At 45.6% G+C, this 17,544-nt stretch overlaps 2 protein-coding genes and 2 long non-coding RNA genes across 4 annotated transcripts; 2 read left to right on the forward strand and 2 right to left on the reverse strand.

Moving 5' to 3' along the window:
- Window positions 1-434: 434 nt before the first annotated feature.
- Window positions 435-6,408, reverse strand: LOC130523285 (uncharacterized). Its single transcript, XR_008949861.1, has 5 exons — window positions 5,631-6,408; window positions 5,477-5,543; window positions 1,287-1,343; window positions 652-855; window positions 435-583 (listed from the first exon to the last, which is right to left on the reverse strand). It is a non-coding gene; the product is annotated as an uncharacterized LOC130523285 (long non-coding RNA).
- A 136-nt stretch (window positions 6,409-6,544) lies between these two features.
- On the forward strand, window positions 6,545-7,412 carry LOC130523266 (complement C1q tumor necrosis factor-related protein 3-like). Its single transcript, XM_057028394.1, has 3 exons — window positions 6,545-6,682; window positions 6,769-6,888; window positions 7,010-7,412. Exons 1-3 carry the CDS (start codon window positions 6,679-6,681, stop codon window positions 7,291-7,293), a joined length of 408 nt encoding a protein of 135 aa, XP_056884374.1. The 5' UTR covers window positions 6,545-6,678; the 3' UTR covers window positions 7,294-7,412.
- An 861-nt stretch (window positions 7,413-8,273) lies between these two features.
- LOC130523286 (uncharacterized) lies at window positions 8,274-15,563 on the reverse strand. Its single transcript, XR_008949862.1, has 3 exons — window positions 15,495-15,563; window positions 15,340-15,407; window positions 8,274-8,376 (listed from the first exon to the last, which is right to left on the reverse strand). It is a non-coding gene; the product is annotated as an uncharacterized LOC130523286 (long non-coding RNA).
- A 744-nt stretch (window positions 15,564-16,307) lies between these two features.
- LOC130523124 (complement C1q tumor necrosis factor-related protein 3-like) lies at window positions 16,308-17,181 on the forward strand. The gene is made up of 3 exons (XM_057028144.1): window positions 16,308-16,455; window positions 16,542-16,661; window positions 16,783-17,181. The coding sequence occupies exons 1-3, from the start codon at window positions 16,452-16,454 to the stop codon at window positions 17,061-17,063; spliced, it is 405 nt and encodes a 134-aa protein (XP_056884124.1). The 5' UTR covers window positions 16,308-16,451; the 3' UTR covers window positions 17,064-17,181.
- Window positions 17,182-17,544: the final 363 nt, after the last annotated feature.

The following is a 17,544-nucleotide window of genomic DNA, read 5'->3' on the forward strand; positions in this document are numbered from 1 at the left end:
ATCTCCTCCAGTCCTGTTAAACAACTATTAAATTCCACTCTTGTTCCTTAACCTTGAGTTGAATTAATCATTAAACAAGAATATCTAAGAGGGAGCTAAACGTCTAAAGTTTGCTATGGCAGCGCCTGATCTTCCAGAGAATTTCATGTTAGTTTGCAGGTCATTTCAACACACTTCAACATGGCAACTGTTCAAGGTCCATCCACAAGCTCTGAAGAACTGTGCCAGCCTGTTTCTGTCAACTGTCTGTTGTGCAAAACTTCCAACTAAAATGGCCCAAATATCTTGTTGAGTAATAATGATACACAGAGAGGGGGGATTGCAAAGATTTCCAGAGAAAAGTATCAGCCCTCTAAGTCGGCATCACTCATGGTATAAAAGAGACAAAACACAGTGACAAAACACAGTGTCCAGCATTGGTGTCCAACACCAGGGTTTTTCTTAAAAGGTCAGTTCAAAAGTCCTCTTGGACTGCAGGAGAAACACTCGTCCAGCCTTCCGGGGCGCACAGAGAGCTCCAACGCGAAGAAACAAGAGAGTCTGGTCCTGCGCGTTATTCCCTCCAGCTTGGTGACGTGGAGACCTTGAACAGGCAGGGAGAAGCGTTACTACAAGTTCTAACAAACATGAAGAAACAGGAGTCAGATCTACCATGGAAACACGATAACTCTCTGACGCTGGCAGACAGGCACTCCGTCCTTAAATAGGTGGCTAATGGAGATTTCCAACAGGTGCTTCCTGTCAACAACACCTCAAGGTAGTTCGCCTTGAGAAGCTTAACTCCGCCCTTAAACCAACTACTGAAACTGCATTGTGGACCTAAAGTCCGTGTTAGGTGTGCCGGTCAGGCAGGACCTGTAAGCAGACAAACAGCTTGAAGGTGTTTAAACAAGAATATTGACTGACCTTGATGACTGTGCACAGCGTGGTGAAAAGGTGAGGTGCGTGAAGTGCAGATCGTTTATCCGAGTGGGGCACGTGGGGACCTAGGACAAGATGTGAGAAAAGTGGGATGAATCTTGAGTGATGGAGGCAAATTGAGGTGAACCAAGTAGGGGTTGATGATGTGGTCGATCACAAATGGTCCTACGAAATGAGGGGAGAGTTTCCGGGACTCAACCTGGAGGGTGAGATCCTTAGAGGAGAGCCAGACCCTGTGGCCCGGTAGATAGGACAGGACTGGAACATGGTGATGGTTGGCCTGCCTCTGGGACTGTAAGGAAGCACGTAGGAGGGCAGACCCATCCCAATGCCTTCTTGCAGCTGTGCAGCTCTCACCGACTCACTGAGGCACCTAGGGCGCTGCAGAAGGCTTTCCAAACTCGGGACGTAAACTGGGGCCCCTGATCAGACACAATATTCCTCAGGAAACCATGAAGACGGAAGACATGACTGAGCAGGAGGTCACCTGTCTCCACTGCAGATGGAAGTTTGGAAAGAGGGATGAAGTGCACCGCCTTGGAAAACCTATGCACCATCTTGAGGTATTTCCGTCTGAGTGGGGGAGACCGGTGACAAAGTCCACTGCAATATGCGACCAAGGTTGCCGTGGAATTTAAAGAGGATTGAGGTTCCAAACAGGCACTTCTGCCAGCAGAATGCTCCTTCAGCCTCACTGCACCACTGGAAACCTTTAAAATGGAGGTTGGGCTGGTAATGCTACCACCTTACTATAGCTACCACCTTACTATAGTCCGAATAAATCGGCGATAGAAATTAGCAAAACCCAAGAACCGCTGGAGGATTGAGAGGGGCAGCTGAAGGTTCATGGGAGGACTTCCACATGGACACCGGCAAGATGAAAAGCCCTGGTATCTCAGATTATGGATGGCTACCAAAGCATTGCTGAAGGAAGTGTAGGGTCCTAGTAAGCCCAGGATGGCAGGTGAGCCGTCTGTTGGGCCTCCAGGACAGAGCCTAAAGACTCTGGAGGGAGCTCCGTACATCCAACAAAAGCTTGCCGTGGTCCCCAATAATCGTACCCCGTGCCACCAAAGCTTGCCAAATAGCGTCATTGTCCACTGGGTCCATATTGGTCTGATTGTATTGTTAAGTATGTGGTTCAGGCAGGACCCGTTAGCAAAACAACAGCAGCTGAAGGTGTTTGAATAAGATTTTTTGAATGTGTACAGCGTTGTGAAAAAGTGCATGAAGTGCAGATTGTTCCTCTGAGTGAGGGGCGCATGGGGGCCTAGGACGAGATGTGAGACAATGGAGGAAATTCTCCCACCCAAAGGTACAAATTACGAGAAGATCCCATTTACCGATGTTTACCACAAAGCAGACTAAACGACCAGATGCTGGTGATCAGAAGGCATCAGCTTTTGAAGACTGTTGATTGATAACCAGCTGCAGGTGTAACAGTCACCAGCAAATGGTACCAAGGGGAAAACAGAATCCATCACGCCCATGAGAGAGAGATCCAGGAAAACAAAACACAAGCAAATGACACAAAAGGGCCATGACACTCCGGGTGCACAAACGATTTATTGCAAATCGAGCGAAAAGTGTAGTTTGATTTAGATGAAACTGTTTTTTTAAAAAGGAAAACGCTGGCAGCTGGGGTTACCAAAGAATTCCTTTAAAAAAAAAAATCCAACAGGACAGTAGATAACTTTACAGACCATATGTAAATTTTACAGTGAATGCAAAGGCTGAACTGTTAATTCTACAAAAAAATCTACCTATTTTATGGATTATTGTATATAATTAGATAATTTCCTTTACTTTTTACATGTAACTACTTTTTGTGCATCAATAAATTGTAAAATTAACATGTAACTATCAGGCAAAAAACTATTTAAACTGGTAGAACAGTAAAACTGCATTTTAAATGGAGCTGTTTTGTATATTATACATACAAGCTACTCATTATATGCTGTACTTACAGTATGTTTTAATAATCAGTTTAAAATGATTACTACTACACCAAAAAATAAATGTCAAAATACATTATGAGAAAAGACATGAGAATCTCATTTTTAGGAAAATTTATTGAACAGCCATTGTCATTAGTTGCAAACAATTACATTCACTTTTCAACATATAGAACATGCAAACAACTTTCAAGTATTGGCTCTTTTTAACTGCTGAACAGACCAAGTTACAGGTCATACTGTATCTGTGGACAGATAAGCCCCCCCTCACAGCATTTTTTTTTTTTTTGCAAAAAAGTTCGATTTGAATAATTCAAAATAGACAAGATTTTTACAATACTGTGAAACATTGTTGGATAACAAGAACAACTTCATGAAACAAGCAGGTGGCGGACCCTCTTCATAGAAAGAGTTACAAAAAGCACCTTTAAAACAAAACTTACATATTGTGCATTTAACAAAGTGAAGATTAACAGCACCTCTTCTCTAGCAGTTAACACAGAGTCATTGTTTAGCCTTGATGCCACTCATGATCAGCAAGATCCTGTATCAGGGTCAGAACTCAAGACTCTTAGTTTATTTGCATTAGATGGATATCTAATGCAGGTTATAGTAATAAGTGAGTGGTGGTGGGTCAGTCACTCACATAACAAATTCAGTGTAATTAAAAAAAATGAAGACATATGGCAACAGACTTACCACAGACAATAATAGTGGGTGTCAGAGGCACCTGCCCTAGCTCAGCCTCTTCCGCCAGACGTATCGTCTACATGGAACAAGATGGACTCCTCCTTCTCATCAAAGTAGTTGAGCAGAAGCAGCAGCATCTCCTTCACATCATCTGAGCAGCCACTCTGCTGTCCCCGCATTCTCTGAAGCCTTGCAAAAGTCTGATGGAATCTCTTGCTCTTGTGGACACAAACTGTGGTCATGTATTTGAGAAGCCTTTTCCCCTTCAAATCCAAATGATGTGTGAATATCTCTTTTATGTCAATCCCAGTAAGTTCTTTGAAGTGGACTAACGTGCCAAGTTCATCAAACCAAAATGGCCACTCCTCTCTCGGGCATTTGATACTTTTTCCCCCGTTGACATGTTGACGCTGTGTGTAAACAGTGGACTTCGGACATTTTACCTCCTTTGGATTGGCATCTGAGTGTTGGAACATAATCTGAAGTTTTGTCATCTTTTGCTGCTGGCTACCTTGAGTTTCTTCAATGGGGCGGAATTCTACATTCCACTTAATGCATCTGTAAGTTTCCAGCATTGCTGTTCTTTCTTATCTCTTTCTTATCATGGAACCCCATCTGTGTCTGAGTCATCAGCCCAATTTGTAAATGCAATTCCTCATTTGAATTTATAGACTCTCAGTTTATTTGCATTAGATGGATATCCGCTATTTGATGTTTGCTCATTATCAAAGGTTGAGACCTGTGCTTGTGGAAAACCTTGCAAGGTGTTCAGGGCTCGAAACACCCTGATGGCCTGACGAGCATTCTCAAATCTTATTGCAGACTTCAGAGCGGCCTCCAAAATGTCCTCGCCTTGTTCACGATGGCAGAACTAAAGATAAAGATCGATGCCACCATTGAAGTGTCGGAGCCCCAGCCAGGCCGTCCGGGTCTTCTTTTGGACCTTCAAAATGGGACAATAGCCATCTGTCGAGGAAGATGGTGCAAACATTCACAAGCCTTCAACACGAAAAACGAGACTGGGTTTATCTGATTTTTGTGAAACGTGTCATAGGTTTCTTTTGTTTTTTCTTTCTATAGACTAGAAAGACTCCCGTGTCGATATTATCCCTGTTTCATTCCCATTTTTAGCTTATTTCATACATCCATACCGGTGATGATCACAGTGCACGGTATGTGTCGACAGGTGAGGCTGCACAAAAGGTGATCAGAGTAACAAATCAAAGAGAACGAGCACAGGAGCGGGTAGGCAATTAACACTTGGCGTTTAAGCGACAAACTGGCAACTGACAAGTGGAGGAGCTGGAGATAAATACTGCTGCTCCTGATGAGCTGATGAGCAGCAGGTGAGGAACTACAGAGGAGGAGTTGGAGAAATCTGCCTCCCACACCCAGCCTGAACAAATGAGGGAAACGAGCACAACAAAACAAGCAATGGATCAAAGCAAAAACACATCTGTCCTCCACATCCTAACTGTCAGGTTCCCAGTTTCTGGGAACTCTTTTGCAGGGTTTCTCCTGCGGGGGGCATGGTGGAGCCATGCCTCAGCCGCAGGTGGTGCCGGGGACTGGTGCACCTGCAGACTATCGTAATCAAGCCACCTATTTATGGACTGTTCTCACGGTTGGCCAGCATTGGCGTTGTTTGTCGTTTTGAAAACCCCAGCTGTACCCTCCTGGACTTTTGTGAGTCTGTTTCCTTCGTGCATAACTTTTGAACCCGTTATCGGATTATTGTTTTTTCTTAATCCTTCATGGACTGCTTTTTGTTGTAAGTTTACATTCCCTGTTTTGATTAAGCACCGAGTCGTGGTCTCCACGCCTCTTTTTGAGTTCTATAAACTTTAATAAAGCTTCTCGGAACGATACGCCACTGTGTCCTGCCTGCTTTCGGGTCCTGATACAACCACTCGTAACACTAACAGCGCCAACTGGTTTGGGAAATGACCTGGACTCCTTCTGCCTGCCACACCCAGCCTGAACAAATTAAGGAAACATGTTACGATAAGTGTTTATTTACAATATCTACAAAGTGCAATGGTGAATTGTGTGCAGAAACCCAACTTGAACCGGTGATCTTCAATGGAGGGGACAAGGAGACCTCAGAAGGAGAAAAGATACATAATAAAGCCAAAGGGAAAAGCTTCGGAACAGTTGATTACCAACAACACAGACGAAAATGATCTGAAGCTGATCGGCTGGTGTTGGCTGCTTAAAAAGACTCCCAATCTGATCATCCACAGGTGACGCAGCAGCCAGCAAGTGCCTGGAAAGTAGGTGAAACACACCCTCTGGTGGAGACAAACCGAAACAACAAAACACGCGACAACACAGGATCATGATAGGGAACTATGATTAGAATTGACCTCAACTGTTGCTGCTCCACTCAAAGAAAACAACCCAGAACACAAGAACAAAGTCATCACATTTGGTTGTTTCGGTCTATCGGTTAATATCTTATTGGTCATTTCTAAAGGCCTGAACTGTCTCACCATTTCTTTTCCTTTAACATCTTTGTTATTTATGAATTCATCATTTCTTGCAAACATCAGTAAATGTGCAGTTATGCAACCATAAAGTTATTGCTTCTCTTCTTATCTTATTCCTGCATCTTTCATTTAGTCTTTGATTACTGATGTCATGCATTTAACGCATCTGCAGTTTCATTCACTGGCCACTTATTAAAAATATATATATTAAAAAATTTAAAGGCCACATCTCCTCCAATTCTGTTAAACAACCATTAAATTCCACTCTTGGTCCTAAAGCTTTAGTTGAATTAATCATTAAACAAGAATATCTAAGAGCGAGCTAAACGGCTAAAGTTTACTATGGCAGCGCCTGATCTTCCAGAGAATTTCATGTTAGTTTGCAGGTCATTTCAACACACTTCAACATGGCAACTGTCTGTTGTGCAAAACTTCCAACTAAAATGGCCCAAATGGCTTGTTGAGTAATAATGATACACAGAGAGGGGGGATTGCAAAGATTTCCAGAGAAAAGTATCAGCCCTCTAAGTCGGCATCACTCATGGTATAAAAGCAGCCACAGACAGCTGTGGACACAGAGCCAAGAGCAGACGACCTCTATCGTGACTGATCCATCAACAAAGATGAGTGAGTGAAGAAGCTCCTCTTTCTATATGGTACTTTATATAACACTGTAATAACAATAACAGCATGAGGGTGTTTGTTTCCTACAGGTGTCCTTTTCACAGCAGTCCTACAGACAGGAGGTAATGTTGGACCCTTTCAGGGAGACACAACTTTGATTTTCAACAGGGCAATCACCAACGTGGGGGAGGCATACGACATCAGTACAGGTGAGTCACACTCCCCAGCTGATGGACACACGTCACGCAGTTTCCTTCAGGGGCAGAGCAGCTCAGTTCCACTCAGGTTTGAGAGCCTAAAAAGTAAAACCCAAAGTTTCTCTTCTTACAGGCCTCTTCAAAGCTCCTGTCACAGGCTATTACTGCTTCAGCTTCTCCTACCGAGCTGACAAAAGGGAACAATCGGGGCTGACTCTGATGAAGAACAGTGAGGCCATCGTGAAGGCGTTCAACAGTAACAAGCCAGGGATTCAGCATGTTGATAACGCTTCCAGCACTGCATGTCTGGAACTTCAGAGGGGAGACCATGTGTCTGTGGTCCTGCCTAATGGCTGTCATGCTTGTGGCATTGGTGGAACCACCAGCTTCACTGGTTTTCTCATCAGCAAGGCTTAAAAAGTGTCTCCAGACCCTCAAACCAGGGTGACTAAAAATACGCTCTGGAACCAATGTGGCATCTTCATCTTAAAATGACACTGGATCACAGAATCTAAAATAAACTCATTGCAGCATCATTTCAGGTGTTTTGTATTTTATTTAAACTCGGCACACCACAAATCACAGTTAGCCTAAATAATATTCTCATTGATGATCCTGTTCCTGGAAACACATTGGATTGTTTCATTTATTGCACAGCTTAAATAGGGAATTTTAAAATAAAGATATCCTTAATTTTGTATATTTTTTTGGTTGTTAAAAACACCAATATCAATAAAATAAAGGTAGCTGCCCTGAATGATCCATCCCAGGGGCTAATCATAATACAAACCAAAGAATTGTCTCTTACAAACATAATAAGAATTATAATAATTACTCGTGTTGTTACTTGCACACTGCATCTTGGTCCGCTGGTTCTATCCTGGTCAGAGAGTTCTGCTAGGACTAGGTTTTTTCCTGGACCCGAAAGCAGGAAAAACACAGTGTCTAACATTGGTGTCCAACACCAAGTCCTCTTGGACTGCAGGAGAAACACTCGTCCAGCCTTCCGGGGCGCACAGAGAGCTCCGACGCGAAAGAAGAAACAAGAGAGTCTGGTCCTGCGCGTTATTCCCTCCAACTTGGTGACGTGGAGACCTTGAACAGGCAGGGAGAAGCGTTACTACGAGTTCTAACAAACATGAAGAAACAGGAGTCAGATCTACCATGGAAACACGATAACTCTCTGACGCTGGCAGACAGGCACTCCGTCCTTAAATAGGTGGCTAATGGAGATTGCCAACAGGTGCTTCCTGTTAACAACACCTCAAGGTAGTTCGCCTTGAGAAGCTTGATTACTCCCTTAGACCAACTACTGAAACTGCATTGTGGACCTAAAGTCCGTGTTAGGTGTGCCGGTCAGGCAGGACCTGTAAGCAGACAAACAGCTTGAAGGTGTTTAAACAAGAATATTGATTGACCTTGATGACTGTGCACAGTGTGGTGAAAAATTGAGGTGTGTGAAGTGCAGATCGTTTCTCCGAGTGAGGGGCGCGTGGGAACCTAGGACGAGATGTGAGAAAATGGAGAAAGTTATTCGTAGGTACGAATAATGAGAAGATGCCATTAACCCATCTTTACCACAAACCAGGCAAAATGATCAGATGCTTTTGATGACAAGGCAGACTTTTGAAGACTGTTGATTGATAAAAATCTGCAGGTGTAACGGTCACCAGCAAACGGTACCAAAGGGAAAACGTAATCCACCACACCCTGTAGAAAAAGAACCAGGAAAAAAACCCACCAACAAACTCAGGCTATGACAGTACTTTCACCTCAACGGGCACCTCCTGTCACCCCACCAGGCTTATGGGCATGGTCCCAGTCAAAGTCACACAGGAGACCGTTATCCAGGATGTGACGCCAAGGAACCCAAGATCTTTCCTTGTGGCCGTACCCCTCCCACTTGACCAAGAGCTGGAGGCCATGCTGGACCATATCGGGCCAAGAAGGCCAGGCCACCATCAATAACACGGGGGGAGGTGGGTCCTCAGACAGAGGGAACAGATCTGACTCAGAGACCGACTTAATTTGAGAGACGTGCAAAGTGGGATGAATCTTGAGTGACAGCGGCAACTTGAGGTGAACCAAGTAGGGGTTGACGATGCGGTCAATCACAAATGGTCCCACAAAATGAGGGGCGAGTTTCCAGGAGTCAAATGGGAGGGTGAGATCTTTAGAGGAAAGCCAGACCCTCTGGCACGGTAGATAGGACGGGACTGGAACACGGTGACGGTTTGCCTCCCTCTAGGACTGTAAGGAAGCACGTAGGAGGGCAGACCCATCCCAATGCCTTCTTGCAGCTGTGCAGCTCTCACCGACTCACTGAGGCACCCAGGGCGCTTCAGAAGGCTTTCCAAGCTCGGGACGTAAACTGGGGCCCCTGATCAGACACAGTATCCCTCAGGAAACCATGAAAACGGAAGACATGACTGAGCAGGAGGTCACCCATCTCCACTGCAGATGGAAGTTTGGAAAGAGGGATGAAGTGCACCGCCTTGGAAAACCTATCCACCACCTTGAGGTGTTTCCAACTGAGGGGGGAAGACCGGTGACAAAGTCCACTGCAATATGCGACCAAGGTCGCCGTGGAATTTAAAGACGATTGAGGGACCAGCCGAAGGTTGATGAGAGGACTCTCCCTTGGGACACACGGGACACACCGAGATGAAAGCCCTGGTGTCTCAGATTATGGAGGGCCACCAAAAGTGTTGCCGAAGGAAATGTAGGGTCCTAGTGAGACCAGGATGGCAGGTGAGCTGAGAGGAATGCCCCCACTGCAGGACATCAGGAAGTCTGGAAAGAAGAGATGGTTGGGAGGCTTGTTACCTGGATCTGCTGCGGTCCGTTGGGCCTCCAGGACCCTCCGCTGCACTTGCCAGGAGCCAGTTCCCAGGAGGGCGACAGAATGAAACTCGGCTCAGAGCGAGAGGGATCGGGCAAAAACAAGCAGGACAGAGCATCTTGCTTGGCATTGCGGGAGCTTGGGTGGTACATGAGGGAGAACCTGAAGCAACCCAGAAAGAGTGCCCACCATGCCTGTTGGGAGTTCAATCTCTTGGTATTTCTGAGGTAGTACAGGTTCTTATGATCCGTCCAGATAAGGAATGGTCGGGCTGAGCACGCCAGTTGTTTCCACTCGCGTTAACAATGCACTTCATATTGTCTCCCAGTAACACCTTCCGTCTGCTTAACATTGCCCAACATCCTCAAGGAATCACACCTACACTATGGCTGTTTAAAACATCAAGGTTTATTTGTTTCGGTCATTTATCAAAAGCATCAGTATTTCAGTGACTCACCAGCATGGCATACTTCCTGGTTTGGTGAAACCGTTGGACTATTTAATGTTTGTATTTATGGAGGGGTTTCGCTGGGGCTACGGCAGCTTCTATTTTAGCGGGGGTGTTTTATTGTGGTAGGGTGAACATGTATTTTACTATGCACTGGGTGGTTTTTGGTGGTGGAAATTTCCTTTGGACGTTTATGCATATTATGTATGTTCTTCTCTGTTGTTATTTTGAGTTTAGAAATGTATTATTTAGCGTACTAATGATTTTGAAACCTCTGAAACCGCTGAAACCTCTGGTGACAGTGGCAGAGAGGAGAACTATAGACAAGCTGCGGAGCATCATGGACAATGTCCGCCACCCTCTACACATTGTCATCCACAGCCAGAGAAGCCTGATCAGCCAGAGGCTGCGCCTCCCCAAGTACAGGACAAACAGACTGGGGAACTCATTCATTCCCCGAGCCATCAGACTGTTCAACTCCTCACTGGGGGGGAGGAGGGCCAACAGAAGGACTGGAACACACACTGAACATGCGGATCTCATTCAGCATTCATCAGTTTCAATGTTAATTATCCATTCATTCAGTTTTCATTATTAGTTTTATTTACATTTCTATAGTTTTATATTTATTCTATTTTAATTTATTCTATTTATTTCTTATTTTATTCTATTTTATTTTATTATTTTTAATATTTTAACAGTGCTGTACGTTTCTTTGGGGAGATGCTAATTTCCCTAATGGACACCCCCTAAAGGGATCAATAAAGTACCCTGATCCTGATTCTGATTCTGATTGATAATTGGTTTAATCTTGGGGAGGGCTACAGGTATATAAGCCCTGTAGTAGGCCCAGATGGGGTTCTTTTTGGGTTTGGCATGATGAGAAAGGGTCAAAGTTGTGGCTGTGTAGAAGTGTGCAGGGTCTTTGTGCTATTGTATTGATTTAGCCTGGCAACTTTGAAGCCACTTTATTTTTGGTATTTTCGAGTTAATGTTTTGCTTCGTTTTTATTTGTATTTTGGTTATATTTTGAGCACTGAAAATTTTTGCATGGTTTTGAACATAGAAAAATAAAAAATATTTTTGGGAAAAGAAGCTTCCATCTCCCTCTGTCTCCTCCACCGCCGACCATTCTTGCGACATGTGGTGTCAGAAGTGAGATTTGGAGTGAGACAGAAGAAGATTACAAAGATGACGACGAGGAAGAAGGCCTGTGAGGAGGCAGCAGCAGCAGCAGTTGGGGACGTTGCAGCAGCGACAGCAGCCAACCCAACAGAGTCATCCCTGGACCGGCTGGCAAGAATGCTCGAGTCCTTTATGATGGTGCAGCGAGCCAGAGATGACAAGCTGGAGAGAGAGTCAGCCCAGCAGTATACAGTCCTTACCCATCAGGTGACCCAGCTACAGCTGGATGTGGAGACAGTGCGAGAGAGGGGGACCACTCCAGTTCCCTCTCATGGGGCTACAACAGAACTGCCTGCAGCCACCACCGGGGGGGAGACGCCATACAAGCTGAAGATGGCAAAGCTGGAAGATGCAGACAACATAGACCATTATCTGATGACCTTTGAGAAGCTGGCAGCAGCCTGTGAGTGGCCAAAGGCAGACTGGGCAATCCACCTTATACCACTCTTAACAGGAAGCCAGGAGTGCTTTCATTGCAATGGACCCTGAAAATAACATGGACTTTGACAAACTGAAAGAAGTCATACTAAAGAAATATGACATTAATGCAGAAACGTACCGCTCACAATTCAGACCTCTAGATACCAGCCAAGACGAAACACCACGAACCTAAACACCAAGAACTGTACATATGCCTGGAAGACCTGTTTTGTAAATGGGTGAAGTACGACAGCTGCAGCAAAGAGGCCCTCAGGGAGACCATGGTGCTGGAGCAATACCTGCACATGCTCTATCCGGAGGTGAGGACCTGGGTCAAAGAACGGAACCCAGCAACAGCAGCAGAGGCCGCCACCATGGTGGAGAACTTCGTCACCGCACACAAAGGCTCCAAGAGGTACCGCTACGCTGGAGTATGGACAGAATTCTCAGGGGGACGGAGAGCTTTGCCGCTGCCTACCTTGATGACATCATCATCTACTGCGCCACCTGGGAGGAGCATCTCAGTCATCTGCAGCAGGTCCTCTCCTTGGTTAAGGTCTTCCATCCACTCAAACAAGTGTGCCTTGGCCAGGGAGGAGACGTCCTACCTGGGCTATGTTCTGGGACGGGGTGTGATCCGCCCTCAGGTGGGGAAGGTGGAAGCCATCCTGGCTGCAAAGCGGCCAACCACCAAGAAGCAGGTGCGGTCGTTCCTGGGTCTTGTAGGTTGGTACAGGCGCTTTATACCAAACTTTTCAGCGAAGGCGTCTGTACTGACAGAGCTGACCCGCAAGAGCCAACCCAACAAGGTGGAGTGGACAGAGGAGTGCGAGAGCGCGTTCCGGGACTTAAAGGACTCTTTGTGTCAAGAGCCGGTGCTCCTCAGTCCAGACTTCGAAAGAACATTTACGGTGCAGATCGATGCTTCTGAGAGAGACCTGGGTGCGGTCCTCTTGCAGGGGGATGAAGGACAGTTGCAGCCAGTGGCTTACATTAGCCGGAAGCTGCTACCCAGAGAGCAGAACATAGAAAAATAAAAATATTTTTTTGGGAAAAGAAGATTCCATCTCCCTCTGTCTCCTCCACCGCCGACCATTCTTGCGACAGTGTCTCCGTTTATGCAGCACCACAACAGCTGCAAGCAACTTCTTATTTCTGACATCATAGTTTACCACCGCTGGGGACAGCCACCAACTGAACAAGTTGCAGGGATGGAGCTTCTGGTCAGCTGGATCATGCTGGGAGAGAAATGCCCCAACTCCCAAGTCTGAGCCATCCACCTCAACCACAAACAGGCACTTCTGCCAGCAGAATGCTCCTTCAACCTCACTGCACCACTGGAAACCATTAAAATGGAGGTTAGGCTAGTAATGGGAGCTACCACCTCACTATAGTCTGAATAAATCGGCGATAGAAATTAGAAAAACCCAAGAACCACTGTAGGATTGAGAGCTGAAGGTTGATGGCAGGACTTCCACATGGACACCGCCAAGATGAAAAGCCCTGGTATTTCAGATTATGGAGGGCCAACAAAGCGTTCCTGAAGGAAGTGTAGGGTCCTAGTAAGCCCAGGATGGCAGGTGAGCAGGTGTTGGGCCTCCAGGACAGAGCCTAAAGACTCTGGCGGGAGCTCCATATATCAAACAAAAGCTTGCCGTGGTCCCCAATCATCGCACCCTGTGCCACCAAAGCTTGCCAAACAGTGTTTTGTCCACTGGGTCCATATTGGTCTGATCGTATTGTTAAGTATGTGGTTCAGGCAGGACCCGTTAGCAAAAAACAGCAGCTGAAGGCGTTCAAATAAGATTTTTTGAATGTGCAAAACGTAGTGAAAAAGTGGAGTGCATGAAGTGCAGATTGTTCCTCCGAGTGAGGGGCACGTGGGGGCCTAGGATGAGACGTGAGACAACGGAGAAAGTTATCCGAGAGGTAGGAATGACGAGAATATACCATTTACCGACGTTTACCACAAAACAGACTAGATGACCAGACGCTGGTGATCAGAAGGCAGCGGCTTTTGAAGACTGTTGATTGATAACCAGCTGCAGGTGTAATGGTCACCAGCGAATGGTACCAAAGGGAAAACGGAGAGAGAGAGAACCAGGGGGAAAAAAACACAAACAACTGGCACAAAACACACAGGTCTGTCACAGCTGCAGGCAATCTGGCCCATGAGTCAGTTCGCCCGCACATCTGTTGCAAATCTGGACACTAATGAGCCCTCCGGAGTTCCTGGAGTTACGCTGGCTCCCTGCCAGATCGTCGTTCGTGGTTCTAATGACTTTCCAGCGTTTTCCTGTTTGCCTGCCCGGTTCCGACCTTGCCTGTTCCTGACTATTCTATCCTGCCCGCTCCCCGGTGAATCCCGTCTATTGTTTGTTCCCGACAATAAAGCTGTGTTCAGTCAAACCCTGGTGTCGCATTTGGGTTCTCGTCTGGTCCGTGACACAGGCCATGACAGAGAAGGAGGTGCCCCCTCAACGGGCACCCCACCAGGCTTATGGGGATGGTCTCAGTCAAAGTCACGCAGGAGACTGTTATTCAGGATGTGGCACCGAGAAACCCAAGACCTTTCCTCGTGGCCGTACCCCGGCCACTCGACCAAGAGCTGGAGGCCATGCTGCACCATGTCGGGCCGAGTAGGCTGGGGCCACCATCAATAACACAGGGGGGAGTTGGGGGACTCAGACAGAGGGACAAGATCTGATTTGGAAACCAGCTTAATTTGAGAGATGTGCAAAGCGGGATGAATCTTGAGCGACGGAGGCAACTTGAGGTCAACCGAGGAGGGGTTGATGATCCAGTCAATCACAAATGGTCCCACAAAATGAGGGGCGAGTTTCCGGGAGTCAGCTGGGAGGGTGAGATCCTTTAGCGGAAAGCCAGACCCTCTGGCACAGTAGATAGGACGGGACTGGAACACGGTGACGGTTTGCCTCCCTCTAGGACTGTAAGGAAGCATGTAGGAGGGCAGACCCGTCCCTTGCCTTCTTGCAGCTGTGCGGCTCTCACCGACTCACTGAGGCACCTGGGGCACTGCAGAAGGCTTTCCAAACTCGGGACATAAACTGGGGCCCCTGATCAGACACAATATTCCTCAGGAAACCATGAAAACGAAAGACATGACTATCCAGGAGGTCACCTGTCTCCACTGCAGATGGAAGTTTGGAAAGAGGGATGAAGTGCACCGCCTTGGAAAACCTATCCACCACCTTGAGGTGTTTCCGACTGAGGGGGGAAGACTGGTGACAAAGTCCACTGCAATATGCGACCAAGGTCGCCGTGGAATTTAAAGACGATTGAGGGACCAGCTGAAGGTTTATGAGAGGATTCTCCCTTGCGACACATGGGACACGCCAAGATGAAAGCCCTGGTGTCTCAGATTATAGGCAGCGCACAAGTGGAAGAACTGGAGAGAAATACTGCTGCTCCTGATGAGCTGATGAGCAGCAGGTGAGGAACTCCAGAGGAGGAGTTGGAGAAATCTTCCTACCGCACCAGGCCTGGACAAATGAGGGAAACAAGCGCAACAAAACAAGTAGTGGATCAAAGCAAAAACACATCTGACCTCCACATCCTAACAGCGCCAACTGGTTTGGGAAATGACCTGGACTCCTTCTGCCTGCCACACCCAGCCTGAACAAATTAGGGAAACGTGTTACGATAAGTGTTTATTTACAATATCTACAAAGTGCAATGGTGAATTGTGTGCAGAAATCCAACTTGAACCGGTGATCTTCAATGGAGGGGACGAGGAGAGCTCAGAAGGAGAAAAGATACATAATAAAGCCAGACACAAACCGAAACAACAAAACACGCAAAAACACGGGATCATGACAGGGAACAATGATTAGAATTGACTTCAACTGTTGCTGCTCCACTCAAAGAAAACAACCCAGAACACAAGAACAAAATCATCACATTTGGTTGTTTAGGTCTATCAGTTAATATCTTATAGGTCATTTCTAAAGGCCTGAACTGTCTCATCACTTCTTTTCCTTTTACATCTTTGTTATTTATGAATTCATCATTTTTACAAACATCAGTAAATGTGCAGTTATGCAACAACAAAGTTATTTTGATGTCATGCATTTAACAGGTTTACACTTTCATTCACTGGCCACCGATTAAAAACATATATATTAAAAAAAATTTAAAAAGCCACATCTCCTCCAATTCTGTTAAACAACCATTAAATTCCACCCTTGGTCCTTAAGCTTGAGTTGAATTAATCATTTAACAAGAAGATAATATCTAAGAGGGAGCTAAACGTCTAAAGTTTACTATGGCAGCGCCTGATCTTCCAGAGAATTTCACGTTAGTTTGCAGGTCATTTCAACACACTTCAACATGGCAACTGTTCAAGGTCCATCCACAAGCTCTGAAGAACTGTGCCCACCTGTTTCTGTCAACTGTCTGTTGTGAAAAACTTCCAAATATATAAATATTCCATATATAAATATTTACTTCCATATATAAATATTTACTCAACTTGAGTAAATACAATTAACAGGGTGGAGGAGATTGCAAAGATTCCCAGAGAAACGCATGTTTGGTTCAGACCTGTTGACCCAAACATCACTGATGGTATAAAAGCAGCCACAGACAGCCTGAGATCAACAGCTGTGGACACAGAGCCAAGAGCAGACGACCTCTATCGTGACTGATCCATCAACAAAGATGAGTGAGTGAAGAAGCTCCTCTTTCTATATGGTACTTTATATAACACTGTAATAACAATAACAGCATGAGGGTGTTTGTTTCCTACAGGTGTCCTTTTCACAGCAGTCCTACAGACAGGAGGTAATGTTGGACCCTTTCAGGGAGACACAACTTTGATTTTCAACAGGGCAATCACCAACGTGGGGGAGGCGTACGACATCAGTACAGGTGAGTCACACTCCCCAGCTGATGGACACACGTCAGGCAGTTTCCTTCAGGGGCAGAGCAGCTCAGTTCCACTCAGGTTTGAGAGCTTAACAAGTAAAACCCAAAGTTTCTCTTCTTACAGGCCTCTTCAAAGCTCCTGTCACAGGCTTTTACTGCTTCAGCTTCTCCTACCAAGCTGACAAAAGGGAACAATCGGGGCTGACTCTGATGAAGAACGATGAAGCCATCATGGCGTTCAACAGTAACAAGTCAGGGTGCCTGCATGTTGATAACGCTTCCAGCACTGCATGTCTGGAACTTCAGAGAGGAGACAAGGTGTCTGTGGTCCTGCCTAAAAGTTGTCATGTCTGTGGCATTGGTGGAACCACCAGCTTCACTGGTTTTCTCATCAGCAAGGCTTAAAAAGTGTCTCCAGACCCTCAAACCAGGGTGACTAAACATACACCCTGAGACCAATGTGGCATCTTCAGCTTAAAATGGCACTGAATCACAGAATCTAAAATAAACTCATTGCAGCATCCTTTCAGGTGTTTTGTATTTTATTTAAACTCAGTTAGCCTAAATAATATTCTCATTGATGATCCTGTTCCTGGAAACACATTGGATTGTTTCATTGATTGCACAGCTTCAAAGGGGGATTTTAAAATAAAGATGTCGTTAAATTTGTATATTTGTTGATAGGTAAAAACATCAATATCAACAAAATAAAGGTACCTGTCCTCAGTGTTCCCTCCCAGGAGCTAATCATCATAAAAACCAAAGAAATGTCTCACTGAAATAATAAATATGACAATTATCACTAGTGTTGCTATTTAACTATAATTATTATAATGAACAATAGATCTTTGGTCATATTTTAACACAATAACAGTATACTTTACAA

This window comes from Takifugu flavidus, chromosome 3 (genome assembly GCF_003711565.1).
Source record: "Takifugu flavidus isolate HTHZ2018 chromosome 3, ASM371156v2, whole genome shotgun sequence".
Lineage (NCBI taxonomy): Eukaryota > Metazoa > Chordata > Actinopteri > Tetraodontiformes > Tetraodontidae > Takifugu > Takifugu flavidus.